The sequence below is a fragment of the Agelaius phoeniceus genome, chromosome 7, assembly GCF_051311805.1.
Source record: "Agelaius phoeniceus isolate bAgePho1 chromosome 7, bAgePho1.hap1, whole genome shotgun sequence".
NCBI classification, from domain to species: Eukaryota; Metazoa; Chordata; class Aves; order Passeriformes; family Icteridae; genus Agelaius; species Agelaius phoeniceus.
This window is the reverse complement of record NC_135271.1, coordinates 12,844,934-12,860,226: the sequence shown is the minus strand read 5'-3', so window position 1 is coordinate 12,860,226 and position 15,293 is coordinate 12,844,934. Positions and strand designations below refer to the sequence as shown.

General features: G+C 47.2%; 1 protein-coding gene across 1 annotated transcript in view; it reads left to right on the top strand.

The window, feature by feature from the left end:
- NDUFA10 (NADH:ubiquinone oxidoreductase subunit A10) overlaps positions 1 to 15,029 on the top strand; it is a 29,571-nt gene extending 14,542 nt beyond the window's left edge. The window contains exons 9-10 of the mRNA XM_054653068.2: positions 4,432 to 4,540; positions 14,571 to 15,029. Coding sequence (XP_054509043.2) covers positions 4,432 to 4,540; positions 14,571 to 14,639 — 178 coding nt within the window. The 3' untranslated portion in view covers positions 14,640 to 15,029. The remainder of the gene's footprint in view (positions 1 to 4,431; positions 4,541 to 14,570) is intronic.
- The last annotated feature ends 264 nt before the right edge of the window (positions 15,030 to 15,293 follow it).

The window sequence follows — 15,293 nt, the reverse complement described above, 5'->3', positions numbered from 1 at the left end:
CCTGTGCCAATTTTCAGCTCATGCTTTGCTCAGCAGAGTAAGGGAATCCTGGGCAGTGTCTCAGGCAGCCTGGGAAGAGCCTCTTTGTACAAATGTGTGTTTGGACCTGCTCTTCCCCCATGGTAACTCCAGAGGGGCAGGGAGCCTGCTGCAGGCCAGCTGTGCGGGATTCAATTCCCAGCCTGGGTGTGGGTCCATGAGCCCTAAAGGTGATGCTTTTCTCTTTTTTTCCAATGCCCAGGGAGCCTGTGATGCCCTCAGATGGGCAGGTATCCCGAGCCCATGTGCATTGCTCCTTTGGAAAGGGCTTTTCCTGCAGGCTCCCGGTGCCCAGGCACATGCTGCCCTCTCCTGGGTGTTCCTGGCCAGCTCCAGCAGCCACTTCAGATCGTTTAGGTTGGAAAAGCCCTCTGAGATGATGAAGTTCACCTTTCTCCCAGCACTGCCGAGCCCATGTCCCCAAATACCACACCCACACGGCTCTGGAACGCTTCCAAGGACAGCGATTCCATCACTACCTGTTCCAATGCCTGACCACCCTTCCAGTGAGGAAATTTCCCCTGTGACAGTGTTCACAGGGGTCTTGGGATGAGGGAAGAGATGAGAATGTTGACTCCGTGTTTCAGAAGGCTGATTTATTATTTTATAATATATATTATAGTAAAACTATACTAAAAGAATAGTATAAAGGGATTTCATCAGAATATAATATAAATAAACATAATATAAAAGGATTTAGAAATAAATTATATTATTTATTATTTATTTATATTTTTTATATTCTTTATATTTATTTATATTATAATATAAATTATATTTATTATTTTAAATAAGTATAATATAAAAGGATTTCATCAGAAGGCTAGCTAAGAATAGAAAAAGAAAGAATAACAAAAGCTTGTGTCTTGGACAGAGAGTCCAAGCCAGCTCACTGTGATTGGCCATTAATTAGAAACATCCAACATGGACCAATCACAGATGCACCTGTTGCATTCCACAGCAGCAGATAATCATTGTTTACATTTTGTTCCTGAGGCCTCTCAGCTTCTCAGGAGAAAAAAAAATCCTAAGGAAAGGATTTTTCATAAAATGTGTCTGTGACATTCCCCTAATACCTAACCCAAGTTCTGCCCTGTTTGGTTTTCCATCTGCAGTTGCTTCCTTTGCTGACCTGCCAGCTGCTGGGGCTGTCAGCCCTGCTGTTCTCTTCCAGCCTCAGCTTGTACCAGTGTGTCTGGGGGACAGGGATGGGTGAGCAGGGCTGAGGAGAACTTTTTATTGCACGTGTATAGGGTATAATGCATGGAAACCCCAGCAGGGCCCCTGAGTGATAAATGCAGCTAATCAAAGTGGTGAGCCCAGCCCATGGGCAATCAGTGCCATAATGATCTCTTTTCTCTCCCTGCCTGCCCTTACTGCTCTCCCTTGCCCTCACAGCCTGGCTATGGGATCTTGGGAAGAGGTTGAAAAGGGCTGCATTTCTGGCTATGGAGCTGGAGGTGTGTTCCAGAGGATGTTCTTCACATCTTCCCTTCCTCTCCAGCTGCTTAGTCCTACAGAAACCATTCTGGCTTTTTAAATGTCTCAGGGAGCTCCTCTGCTGCCACTGCAGTGTCTCAGGCATGTTTTTTATCTGGGCCCTTCCCAGTGACATTTGTCTGTCTGCACATATTGCAGAATAAATACATTTGGGAGGAGGAGCTGCAGGCTGGGTGGCCTTGCCTGTGTTTCTGATCAGCTCATGGGGGGAGCTTGCTGTGCTTGTTGCCTCAGACAAACTAAACCTGATCTGTCCCTGCAGCTCCTTCAGAAGCTGGCAGCTCTGCTCCCCAGTGAAGCTTTGCCTGGCAGAGGGAAGAAGTGGCCCTGTTTAAATGGCTGATTGCAAACAGCAGGACTAGAGGGGCTGCCAAGAGATGTGTTGGACCTGGCTTTGAAACTTCTGTCATGGAGACTCCAAAAGTCTCATGAACTATTAATTGTGGAACTTCTGGTGCTAGAAGCTATTTTCTTGAGCACCTTGGTTCTCTCTTCACCATAAAATCCCAGAATGGTTTGGGTTGAAAGGAGCCTTGAAGCCCATTTCATCCCTCCCCCTGCCATGGGCAGGGACACCAGGTGGCTCCACTATCCCAGGTGGCTCCACTATCCCAGGTGGCTCCACTATCCCAGGTGGCTCCACTATCCCAGGTGGCTCCACTATCCCAGGTGGCTCCAAGCCCTGTCCACCCCATCTTTTTGCTGCAGTTAAAACACTTCTTTTGTGATTTCTTCTTTGCAGTGGCTTTTCTAGGTTTGAAGAGATGTTGTTGCACCTTCTCCCCTTTTCTTACAGACCTTTTTTTTGGAAGTTTTTTTTGGAAGTTTTTTTTTTGTTCTTGATGTTGATGTTGAGTGTTTACTCACCAGGGGAGTGGCTGTGCCTCACCTTGGCCATGCCATATCTGTTCTGCCTGCCTAAATGAGGGAATTGGAGTCCCTTTGGCAGAAGGAGGAATGTTAATTTCCTCTATCAACATAGAACTTAACTGGAATGGTTTCGTGGTGTTGGCTTTTAGGCCAGTGAATGCTTTTAGGTCTCTCTTGTCACTTGAGTTTTTGTGACTATGCCAACATGAGGTGTTGAGAAATCACAGCCCAGGCTATGCAAACTCAGGTGGTTTTTGTTGGGTTGCCTGCTTTATTTATTTTTTTCTAACTGGTTTCCTTCCCTTACCCCACCTTGCATCTTTGGCAAGGTGCTGCATGCTGAGAGCTCCTTCAGGAAAGTCTGGTAAAGGGTCAGAAAAGAACAAATAGTGATAATTTTCTGCTGGGGGAGAGAAAGAAAACGAAAGAAACACATAAAAGGTGTCTGTAAGTGCTTCCTGCTGAGCAGGGAATTAGTCCTGGCAAGTGGCTGTGGTTTTGTGGTTAGACATTGTTGTGGCAGGTGTCTTTGGGTGTGCTTTTGCTTAGTATTCCAAATTATTTCTGAAGGTGCAGAGAACACAGAGAAGCCATCAGTAGCTTTCATTATTTTCTTGTGCAAAGAAATTTTGGGAGCAGCAAGTTTGTCTTTTGGCCCTTAACTAAAATTAATTGTGCCTGGGAACTGTCCTTTCCAAATGGCCACTTGGCTGAGATCTCGGAAGGAGTGGATTCACTGCAGAGTTGATGAGCACAAAACCTTATCTCTGTGTGTGATGTTATGCTTTATCTCTGCCTGGACTCCCTTCTGTGCCTCTCAGCATGTGAAATACACATTTAATGTTGTTGAAGTTAAATGTTGTTGTAGTTTATAGGAAACATCTTTGGTGTTGATCCTGATCTTGGAAAGGGGGCATTTATCCTCACCTTCTCCCATCTGAACTTCCACTGGGTTTTTGTATTTCCTTACAAATCTGTACTGGGACAGTTTACAGAGTGAATATCAGGGTATGTTAGCAAACCAGTTCACTTGCTGGAACTCTTCACTGCTGGGAGGAAAGGTCCCAAAATTTATGATTTGGGGGTGAAAATTATTGCTCAAAGACGATGAACTTTGCTTTGCTCAGGGCATGTGCTTGATGTGCATGTCAGCGTTTGCTGAGAAATGTAATTCACTGAAAACAGCCCAATTTGCAGAGTTTCTGGTGTTGGATTTAGGGTTTGGTCAGTGCTGACTGGGAAGGGATGTGTTTTTGCCAGCCACGTGCAGGTGGCACTGTTGGCCTGTGGATAACCACAGGCAGCAGGAGGCTTTCTAGCAGTTTCTCAGGCATTTTAAATTTGGGGATATCTGAAGTGCTGGTGCTGTGCAAAGTGGTGGATTCTAAGATCCATCACTGGAGCTGCTGCAGCTTCCTCCAGCTATTCCAAGGCAGGATGCTGGAGGCACTGCCCCCTTCCAGACCCTCTCACTGTCTCAGTACTGGTCCATTTAGGATGGGAATTTAGCAGGGTAGTGTGTGGCATTCAGTAAAACCACTGGGTTTTACACTGCTTTTATAGAAAGCAAAAAAGTCAGAGGGGATTCATCATGGAGAAGGGTCCCAGGAATGATGGAGCATCTCCAAGGAGGATGAACCTGGGAGGGGAAATGGAGAAGCAGGAAGTTGGAGCAGGAGCAAACTGGAGGCAAGGATGAGGGGCAATACATCATAGATTTGTAAGGAGAAGGATAAATGTTTGGAAAACAGCCCAAATCTTTGGAAGCTTTATTTAACACAAAAGTAGCTCTTTAATCATAGATGAGGATAATGAATCCTAGAATGGTTTGGGTTGGCAGGGTCCTTAAAGCCCTGGCAGTCCACCCCGTGCCATGGGCAGGGACACCTTCCACTGGATCAGGTTGCTCCATCCAGCTTGGCCTGGAATATTTCCAGTGATGGGGCAGCCACAGCTTCTCTGGGTACAACATTTGGCTGTTGCTGGGGCAGGGTGTGACCTGAGTGCTCCTGTTCCCCTCAGCGTGCAGGACAAGGCTGCAGTGATGGATTCCGTGTCCATCCCGCGCTTCGTCCCCGAGATCACCATCGGCGGCACCGAGTACGACAGGATCTACTACGAGTACCGGGCGGTGAGTGCTGCTGGGGACACCTGGGGACAGCTGGGGACATGGCCAGGGGGCTCCTCACAGCTGGGGACACAGCTGGGGACACGGCCAGGGGGCTCCTCACTGCTGGGGACACTGTTGGGGACACGGCCAGGGGGCTCCTCACTGCTGGGGACACAGCTGGGGACACGGCCAGGGGGCTCCTCACTGCTGGGGACAGCTGGGGACATGGCCAGGGGGCTCCTGACTCCTGGGGACACAGCTGGGGACACAGCCAGCGGGCTCCTGACTGCTGGGGACACAGCTGGGGACACGGCCAGGGGGCTCCTGACTGCTGGGGACACGGCCAGGGGGCTCCTGACTGCTGGGGACACGGCCAGGGGGCTCCTCACTGCTGGGGACACGGCCAGGGGGCTCCTCACTGCTGGGGACAGGGTCAGGGGGCTCCTCACTGCTGGGGACACAGCTGGGGACAGGGTCAGGGGGCTCCTCACTGCTGGGGACACGGCCAGGGGGCTCCTCACTGCTGGGGACACCGCTGGGGACAGGGTCAGGGGGCTCCTCACCACTGGGGACACAGCTGGGGACACGGCCGGGGGGCTCCTCACTGCTGGGGACAGCAGTGTCATGCTTTTTATAAGCTACAAGAATGTAAAATTTGGTGGATGATTGGTTGATGATTTATGATCATGGTTTGTATTTTTGTTTGTTTTTTTGGGGGGGGGGGGTTAGTTCTGGGGTTAATTCTGTGTTTGTTTAGGGGTTGGTTATGGAGTGATGATGACAGTTGGTTATTGGTTTTGGCACTAGGAAATATAGAGGAAGGTTAATTGAAAGTGTATTGATGATAAATGATTTGGATAATGTAGGGATATATGGTTTAATTATTTAATTAAAAAAAGGGCAAGATAAAAAAAATGAATGCGTAAAATGGGGTTTAAATATTAGTTCCTAATAAATGATAAAATAATTATGTCCAGCAACCATTACATTATCTGTTGTCAAGAGGTAGGTAGTGGCCAGGGGGCTCCTCACTGCTGGGGACACCCTGCCTGCCACCCTCCTGCCCATTGCTCCTGGGAACTTGTGCATTTTGCCCAAATCCCCACCTTTTTTGAAGTCTAGCTTCCCCCCGAGGGGAATAATGAAGCAAATAGTTTGTTTCATAAGCTGATTTTTTTTTAATTTGGTTTTTTTCATCTTTAAATGTGGACTAAAGGATAAATGGTTTTCATTTGTTTCTGTTTCTTGTGCCCTGATGAGTCTGTGGCCTCTGAAATCTTAAAAAGACTCCCTTAAGTCAAACAAGAAAATTGGAAACCCATGGCGAGTCCTTATCGAATGCTGAGGGAGGGGGTGTTTTTTCAGAGGAGGAATGAATGCTGCCTCGCTTCCCTAAAGTGCTGTTGCTTTAAATAGAGTGTTTCTGCACGTGGGCACACATCCAAAGCCTGTTGTGCCCAGTGCTCTCATACACCTCATGCAGGCTCCCACACAGGGTTTTAATTAGCTCCTGCCTTGCTGCTTCTGGAGACAGCAGCGTCCAATCCCCCCGGAGCTCTGCCCTCGTGCTGCTCTGTGCTTCCCTGGCATGGGGTCCTCTCCCTTGCCTAAGGCCCAGGTATTGGAGAAGCTCCTTGGAGAAGTTGTGGAGCTGATGGTAATTAATGCTGAGTGGCCAGAGTTCCAGGTGAGCCTCTGTTTTCCAGTTGGGTTGGAATCATCTCTGCCACTGCATCTTCTTATTTTCCAAGCAGTCCTGAAGACAAAGGGAGGAATATACAATATAAATTGTTAGAAGCCATGATTTGCATAATCCAAACCCTATCATTTTTCTTTTCCTGGTAGTATACAGTCTCTTACTGAGATTAAAATGTAAGCTACAGATTGATGGACTTGTTTGGAAACTGATCCACCAATGTTTTCTTCTGGAATGGACAGAATATTCCAGTAATTTGTTCCTCCTTGGCTGGCTGTGTAGTGGAGAGGCTCCTGGGTTCACACTGTTCTGCCTCATTTGAGATGTGACCTTTCTAGCTTGTAAAAGGGGCTAAAGCTAAAGGTTAAAGTAGCAGAAAACATCTGAGGTTATCTAATGGATTTGAAAACTCCCTGGTCCAGCTGAGAAATTGCTCTCAGAATTTCCTCCTCCTTGCTGTCACATTCTTAAATCCAAAACTTCAAGCTCAGGCTCAGGATTGTTGGAGCCCTTCCCTCCAGGAGCTGCCTGTGCTGTGCAGCACAGATTTGAGCAAGATCTGCTGCATGACTCGTCTCTAGCTCACAGCATCCATCTGCACTGCCTGTGCCTTTCTTCCCTGAGATGAGAGGGCTTTTTTTGGGCTGCCATGTCCCTTTGCAGTGGAGCTGGGAATTACTGAGGCTGCCTGACACACAGCTAGATGTGACCTCGGTGCTGTGTGCTGAGAGCCTGGGGTGAGACTTCTGAAAGCCTTTTTTCCTCTGGCTGTACAGCAGCACATGCTCTTTGTGCTGCCAGGAAACTGAGAATGTCCTGGCTCATCCAGTAACTGGCTGCCAGGAGAAATTTTTTGACTTGCCTTGCAGATGTAGCAAAAGGATGCTTGGGAGTGGGAATATGGGTACCTGGGAAGGAAAGCTGTGCTCTTGGATGGCTCTGCTCCATGCCAGTTAGTTGACAGCTGAAGCTGAGCAAAAAAAAGCATTGCCAAAATATAATCTCCCTTCTGCAGCCTTGTTTGTAGGCCCTGATTCAGGAAAGTGCTGTGGAAAGTGATAATATCCTTTGGAATCAGGAGGAGTTGCTTGTTTCAGGAAGTATTCTGTTAAATTTAGGCTACTTTCATACTCATTTTCTCTCTCCTAAGTGCTTGGATACTTGTAATCCTTCAGTGATGTGGGGGGTGTACAGGGATGGTGCACAATGCAAAAGATGCTGAGTTTTCCTGTTTTCCATCAGCTACTGGAAGGGGAAGCACAAAGCCAGCCCCACCTGCTGTTTTATGTTCTGAGGATTGCATTCTTTGTGCTGAAACTTTGAAGATCTGGGTTTTTTGGTTTTTGGTTTTTTTTTTTACCTTCCAACTTTGTTTAGCAAATGAAGGGTTGAATTTTTTTTTTCTCAGGCAAGGCTCCTGTGCAGAGGTGATGGAGCAAGAGGCCAACCCCAACCAGCACAGGCACAGAGAGCAGATGAGCTTCCAGACTCACAGATTTGGGCTGGGAGATTGTTTGGTCTATAAAGAGGGAATCACTGGCCCCTGCCTTGCCCATGGCTGTGCAGGAATGGTCACAGCTGTGCTGCTTTGGCATTTGAAGATAAAGGGTTTAGGCTCACTTGTAAGTAAAAGTTTAGGCTGACTTGTGAGTAAAGGCTTAATTATGGGATAATTACAGAAGTTTAACTTTTCCTTGTGGGAAATGTGTGCTTTTAAAGTTGGTGTAATGATGTTTACCACATAAATAGAATGATTTGCATAGGGGATTTTTCCCCCTGTAACTACTCCTAAATCCTTGATCTCTCCAATAGGCAGCAAACTGCTGTGCTTTTCAGAGCTCCATGCACACAATTCATGCTGCCTAATAATGGTGGTTTTCAGGGAGTTACAAATTCCAGGTAGAAGCTGGGTTTTGTTCAAAATATTCATTAGAAGCAACGAAGAAGGAGGAGGAAGGAACACTCATCAGAGTTCAAGATTTTAGTATGTGTGCTTTTCCACAAAATAATGAGGTGGCCACATACAGTTCCAAATACTCAAAACTCGCTTTTTTAAATGTATATCCTCTAAATTTCTTCTGTAAGGGCTCTTTTCATGTGTGAGGAGGTGGCTTTCTGCAGCCTTCTTATACCATGAAGTCCTCTGGCAGGGTCCAGCAGCTCTGCTCAGGCATTCAGAAACTTCTAAGGATGCTCTTCTGGCAAGGGAAAAGCAACCTTTCAGTCAGGTTCTGTAGATCAGAGATAAGCACGTTCATTCTTCAGGGAAGCAACATTATTTTAGGAACTGTCAGACTAGTAAAGGCTTGACTACCCTTTTTTTATTCCCTTAACAACTGCTGTATCTCTCTGCCTTTCTTCCAAGTGCACACAATCCCCAGGGATAATGCTCCAAACTCTGTGTGTGCGCCCTGTGGAGCTGGAGAGCTGGAGCACTTAGGCAGATGTGTTTGCAGTGGAGATGAAAACAAATGGCTCTGTTTAATGGAATCAGTGTACTTAAATAATGTGCTGATGTACTTCACACTCCTGCTGCATCTCCTGGAGTGGGGAAAACGGCGGCTCTGACGTGCGTGTGCTTTTCTGTGTACATAAAAGTGCAGCTGTTTGCTGGAATTTGGAGAATCAAAGAACCACAGAATGCTTTGAGTTGAAAGGGACCTTAAAACTCATCTCATTCCCACCCCCTGCCATGAGCAGGGACAACTTCCACTATCCCAGGTTGCTCCAAGCCCCAGTGTCCAACCTGGCCTTGGACAGGGATCCAGGGGCAGCCACAGCTGCTCTGGGCACCCTGTGCCAGGGCCTGCCCACCCTGCCAGGGGAGGATTTCTTCCCAATGTCCCATCTAACCCTGCCCTATGGCAGTGTGAGGTGATTCCTCCTTGTCCTGTGCCATGGAAAGGTAAGACAAGGCTCTCATTTTAATTCCCTCAGTTTAATTCCCTCCCTGTTTTCCTTGGTGGAAGGCTGCTTTTGGAATATAGGGATGCTGAGCATATGAGGCAAGGAGAGCTCGAGCAGATCAAAGTCCTGGCTGCTGCTGGGAAGTGCAGTCCAGCTCCTTCCACAGCAGCTGCACAGCTCAGCTGCCTTGCCTTGCTTCCTCTTTGTGCCCTGCTCCTTATCCTCCTCCCTCCTGCCCCAGGGCTTGGGAATGTGTGGCTGGCAGGGCCCTGCAGTCCTGGGTAGCAGCAAGCAGGGAAGAGGGGAGGAGAATCCCACACTCTTCTCCCAGGCTTTTCATCATTCTTTTCCATTCCAATGTCTGCCATGCCTCCGGGCTGGAGGGGTTGCAGGGCAGTAGCTTTGAGTGGTGGAAGGTGAGCCTGCAGCATGAGTCAGCTCTGTCCCACAACCCAGCACTGGGAGTGCTGGAAGAGCTTGTGTTTGCAGTGGGAAATCACAGCCAGCCCCAGAGGGAGGCTGTTAAGGGAAGGCTCTCCAGGCTTGAGGGGCCCAGGAGCTGCTCTGACCCTTCTTGGCAGCTGTGGGGCTGAGGGTGGCCCCTGGCAAGCACAGGGCCCTTAGCTCCCCATCTCTGCTGAGGGTGCAGGGACCCCTTAACATAAAAATCTCCTGGAAGAGCTACAAAAGGAATGCTTGAGCTTCAGAAAGCCAGAATCCAGGTCAACAACAGGATCAACTCTTGCCTTTGCAGGAGCAGGGAGCTTAGGATATCTTTCCTTCTCCATGTTTGCGATCGTTGCCATAGCTGCTGCCTTTGATAGAACCTTCTGTTTTCTCTCTCCTGCCATTTTTTTTTCTTGGCTTGATGAAGCTTTCATTCTTTTTAGGATCAAGATCTCCTTTCCTAATTCAGTTTTAAAGGAGGTGTTTGACAGCTGTAATGCCCAGTCCTATCTGCTCTTGAATCCAGGAAGGAAGGAAAACAGACACACAATAAATTAGAAGAGGCTTCATTTAAGGGTTGTTGTTTTTTCTGTTTTATCTCTGCAGAAATAGTTTTAGCCCTTTCTAAAGTAACAAAATGTTGCCTAGCTAGGTATCAGTAAGACCAAAAGAACCTGAGGAATAACAAAAACCTGGGAATGACAGAGCTGTTGCTCAAGGATACCTGGATCTGCTCCTCTTCCCACCTTCCCACTTGTCCTCTGCTCTCACCAATCCTGTCCATATAGAGAGAGTGTGAGAGCATCCCCTCTTTAGGAACAGGCAGCTTTTCCACCCTGCTTGCCCTGAAAAGTATCATGGACATTTGGCAGGGATATCTATCCCAGAAACAGTAGGGAAGGAGCCTGACAGACCTTGTCTCAAATCTTGGGTTTGGTGGTTGTGTCTGTTTTATTTTAGGTGATGGCCCCTGCTGTCCCATGCACTGGGTGCCTCTGTGAATCAAAAGGACAGTCAAATCTCACTGGATTAAATAATCCATTTTCAACTTGGTAGTCTGTCCCTGTGAAAGGAAACACTTTTTGATGTGGGAGCACATCTCCCTTTCCCAAACCCCTCTTAATCCCATACCTGTGGAGGGGTGTGATCCCCAGGGTAGATCTCTATTAAATTAAAATTAATTGGAATATAATTTAATAGAGGGGTAGCATCTCCATGGATCTTACACTGTGAAGTAGAGTCAGTTTGAGGTGTTTAACTGTGCTGTGTGGCTTGGATTATTTCCTTGGCTTTTCCCTGCACTCTCTAGTGGATAACTGATCCTCTTATGGGCACTTCTCTTTCCAAAGGATTTTTATTGTCTGGTTTTTTTTAGTGAATGAATGAAGGGCAGGACAGCAGTCATTGAACAGTTCCAGCAAACTGGAATTGTTTTAGCCTAAATTCAGAAAAACTTTTGGGTGCTCTTGTTTTTTGGGCTGTGATGGATGTTAACAGCATTGAGGGTTTTATTTAAGTAAGGGATGGCAGGAGTGAGGCTGTAACAAACATCTGAGCCAGGCCTTTGTGAACCAAGCCATGCACACCTCAGATGTGTGTTTGGAGGGGAAATTGTTCCCCTTCCTTGCTTTAACTGCTGCTCTGGGGCACAGGATCAGTGGTCCAGAGATCATTGAGTCCAACTTAAACCCAGCAGTGCCAAGGCCACCACCAGCCCATGTTCCCAGGTGCCACATCCACAGGGCTTTTGAATCCCTCTAGGGATGGGGACTCCTGGGCAGCCTGTGCCAAGGGTCACAGCCCTTTCCATGAAGAATCTTTTCCCTAATACCTGATTTTAATGTCCCCTGATTTATTTTGAGGCTGTTTCCTGTTGTCACTCAGGAACCAAACCCTCCTAGAATCCAGCCAATATCTGCAGCCCCATGTTCTCAGATTCTCTCAGATTTTAGCTGTGTGCCTACAGCACTGTCAGCCCTTTGGAAGGGAGGATTTCTCCTGTAGGAAGCAGGAATCTGCTCCCAGCAGGGATGGCAGGGGCTGTTATTGTGGCTGTTCTAAACAGCCTCGGGATATTGATGAATGAGCCCTGCTCCCAGAGCAATGACTCTGCTTTTAAGTGCTCTTTGATCAGTGCTGCTCCAAGCAGGCTATTTATAGAGCTCCTGGAGCTGTGGAGCCCAGCCATCAGCACAGAGCAGTGCAGGAATAGCAGGCAATAATGGGAATTCTCTTTGTTCCCCAAAGGCTGGAAAACAAGGCAGGCTCCTCCTCAACAGCCTTTCCAGGTGGTTAGAGCCCTCCAGAGCTCTACCTGCACGTGCCTGCTGTGGAATGGTCTGGAGCAAGCAGCTGGCTGGAGCTGCTTGCTGCTCTTCCACAGCCTCTGCTACTTTATAGGGCTTTTCATCATGTTTATGGTTTTGACAGGCACTTCTGTGGCAGGTTCTTAATTTAACTGATGAGGGGGGTCTTGTTTTCATCTTTTTTCCTAATGCTCTTTTAAAGTTGAGCAGTTTGATGCCTTTGAGCTGGCTCTACCTTTGGGTTCAGCTCATTTCAGGGAGTTTTGTGCTCTTGTGTGGTGGATTTTATCCCATCCCTCTGGAAATAATCCTCACTGCCAACTTTTGGGCTCTGTGGAGTGTAATGCAGCAGGCCAAGGCTTCATTCTCACTCAGTTTCCATGGAGTGGAAAAATCTGTTCCTTGGTGACCTGGCAGGAGCTCAGCCTTGCCTCCTGCTGCAGGGATGTGGGGGAGCTCTTGGGGCTGCCTGGTGGGACCTCTGTGATCAGCAAATTGTGGAAAATGGGTTGGGTTGGAAGGGACCTTAAATCTCATCTCAGGCCCCCTGCCATGGGCAGGGGCACCTTCCACCTCCAGCCTGGCCTGGGACACTTGCAGGGAGCTTGTACTGCAAGAGAAGGTGAATATTCAGTCCCTCTCTGTTGGCTCAGCTGCTGGCAAGTCCAGAACCAGCACATCTTCCTCCTTGTCCTGCATCCCCACATCTTCCCTCCTGCTCCTGCCACTCCTGTCTGCAGAATCCTGCCCTGTTCCAACCGTGCAGCTCCTTTACTGCAGTCACAGCTGGACAATGTGGGATTTGAAGAGCAGACTTTGGCAAAGTGGCCTGTGTCACTTGTGCACAGAGCATCAATTCCCATCCTCCTGCTTCCTAGGTAAGATGGGAGTTGTTTACTTCCCTCTTCCCTTTTTCTTTTTGGCTATTTTGAAAGCTTAGCTGCAACAAATCCCCAAACTCTCCTGCCTTTGCCAAGGCCCACTGTGAATGATGGAGTTATGGATGAATACTTGCAACACTTGCTTTGATGTCTTGCATGTCTTTAACCAAAGGCACCCAGGGAATTTGTTTTGGACAATGAATTTGAATTCTGTTGGGGTTGATATTGTAGCTTTTTAAAGAGGGCAGATGTACCCAGAAACAAAACTGTAAACTGCTGTATTTTCCCAGAGATCTCCTGTTGCTTTAATAATCTGCTTATCTGGGAATCTCTTCAAGTATCAAAGGGCCAATTATGTGCTGCCTGGAGAGGACCAGGGAGAGCTGTTTTTGTGTCACAGGCTAGTCACAGGAGGTCTCATGTCCTCCCTGGCTCACTGCTGGAAATCCATGGGGCAGAGGTAGTAATAATTTATTTTCATCTCCCATCTCCTCTTTGCTCAGTGGGGGGAACTCTCAACAGGACTGTGTGGTTTCTGCAGATGTTTAGACAGGACATTAATTGAAAAAGCTCAGAAAAACTGCTCACAAATGGTTTGTGACAAGGCAGGGTGGGGGAGTGTCTTGTGGAGGAGGTCAGGTCTTCTGTCAGCTTGATTTTTAGGGAAAGAAGTGTCTTGTTTTTTGACATTCGAGTGAATATAAACACAGTTCCCCTTCCTCAAAACAACAGGCTTCATCTTTTATTAAATAGTTCATTTTTGTGGCCTGAGTACAGATTTTATCAAGAGTGCATCTTGCTTCTCTCTGCAGGGGCAGCTGTCCCCGATAGGATCCTCTTACATGTTTTTTTGGAAAGGAAAAATCCTCAGGACAAGTCTGGGGTCTTGTGTGAAACCAGTGTTTGTTTGGAGACAGAGCAGATGATCTGTGCTTAATTACTTGGAGAGGCTGCCAGCAGATAGCTTATTTTTAAAGGAAGGGTTTGATTACAGCATCTTTGCTGGCTTCTGCCTTTCTCACCAAACTCATTGGGTTTTTCTGGTGCTTTGCTTCTTGGGTCCAATATTGGAGCTCTGAGGTGTGCTGTTCCATTTCTTTTTGGTTCCTGGAGGTAGGAATGGATGTTCTGGAGGTGGATTCTGCTTTTGGAACCAGGATCTCACCATCTCTGTCATTCCAGGTCATGGTCAGTACCTTCCAAAGGGCACTACTTCAGCACTGAGACTCACAGGCTGCTGCTTAGGTCCCAGGGTCCTTGAAATTTGGGTAAAGGCTTCAAAAATCTTTGGGTTTTTCCATCAAAAAGTGGTTCCTGACTTTGCTGATGAAGGCAGGCAGATACTGTCTTTGCTTTAATGAAGATAAGTTCAGCTCTTGAAGGCTAAATCTGCAGTTTCATTTGAACAGTTTAATTTAACGTGGTAATTAACTCGGTATCTCATGCATGAAGTATTTCATATATTTAATAATGTGTGTGCCTATTTTGGAATGACATTCAGTTCCTCTCCTCCATGATACAGTTTGGGGAGCCATCTCACTCAGGCTGGGAGGGGCTGGATGAATCCAGGTGGAATGTGGTGCTGAGCTCATTGGCCTCATTTTCATACATCTATTGTGGCTTTTGTACAGTGGTTTTTGCAGTCCCTCCTTCAGCTGCACAGCTCAGTCTTTTCTGAGAGCCTGATTTTTCTGTGAGTTTGATCATTGCAGTGTAAAAAGAGTATTTCATGTTCTGTAGATCCCATGTGGCACTTTAGAACTTTGAGGGGAGTGGCTGGCCAGAGTTCTGACTGAGCTTTCTGCTTTCTTTAGCTCCCTGGGCGCAAGTATGGGCCAGGCTACAACGCTGACGTTGGGGACAAGTGGATCTGGCTGAAATGAAATCCTTTCCTGCTGGAGCCCTGGCCAGGATGGACCACAGGACCTGAGGGAAGAGGAGCCACCACGTTCAGTGCACCTGCTCCACCTCACTTGTGGAGCACCAAGGAAACACTGCTTAAATCATTTCCTGTCCCCAGCAGAAGGGAGCAGACTCCCAGAAGGAAAACCACTTTATTCTGGTTTGTTTTTCCCTGAGTTCCTCAGGGATATTGGATAGTCAGTGTGGGGGATAGCCAAGTGAGCTGGGGCAGGCTCAACATCAGAGCTGAATTTTTCTCTTCCTCAAGACTGTGGCACATTATTATCCAGGATTGGTGTTGTTCTGCTGATTCAAGAGAAATTAAACCTGTACCCTCCTGGCTCTCACAAAATTAATTTCTTATTCTGTCACGTGTGGTGTTCTGTGAGGTTCATTAGAAGCAACAATGTGTTCTGAGAGGCACTGACTGGACCTCAGCAAAGCATAAGAAGTTCAGTGAGAGATGGAAATAAGTTATCTCAATTAATACAGCAAAAATCTCTGCTTAAAATTCTAAAAAAATAGTCAAAATAATTGCCAGCAGTTGTACTTACAGCTTCTTGCTTTGATTCCACTGTAGAGTGAAATGTTTGTTGGGTTTAAAAGACAAGTGTAATTATTATTTTTGCAAGTCC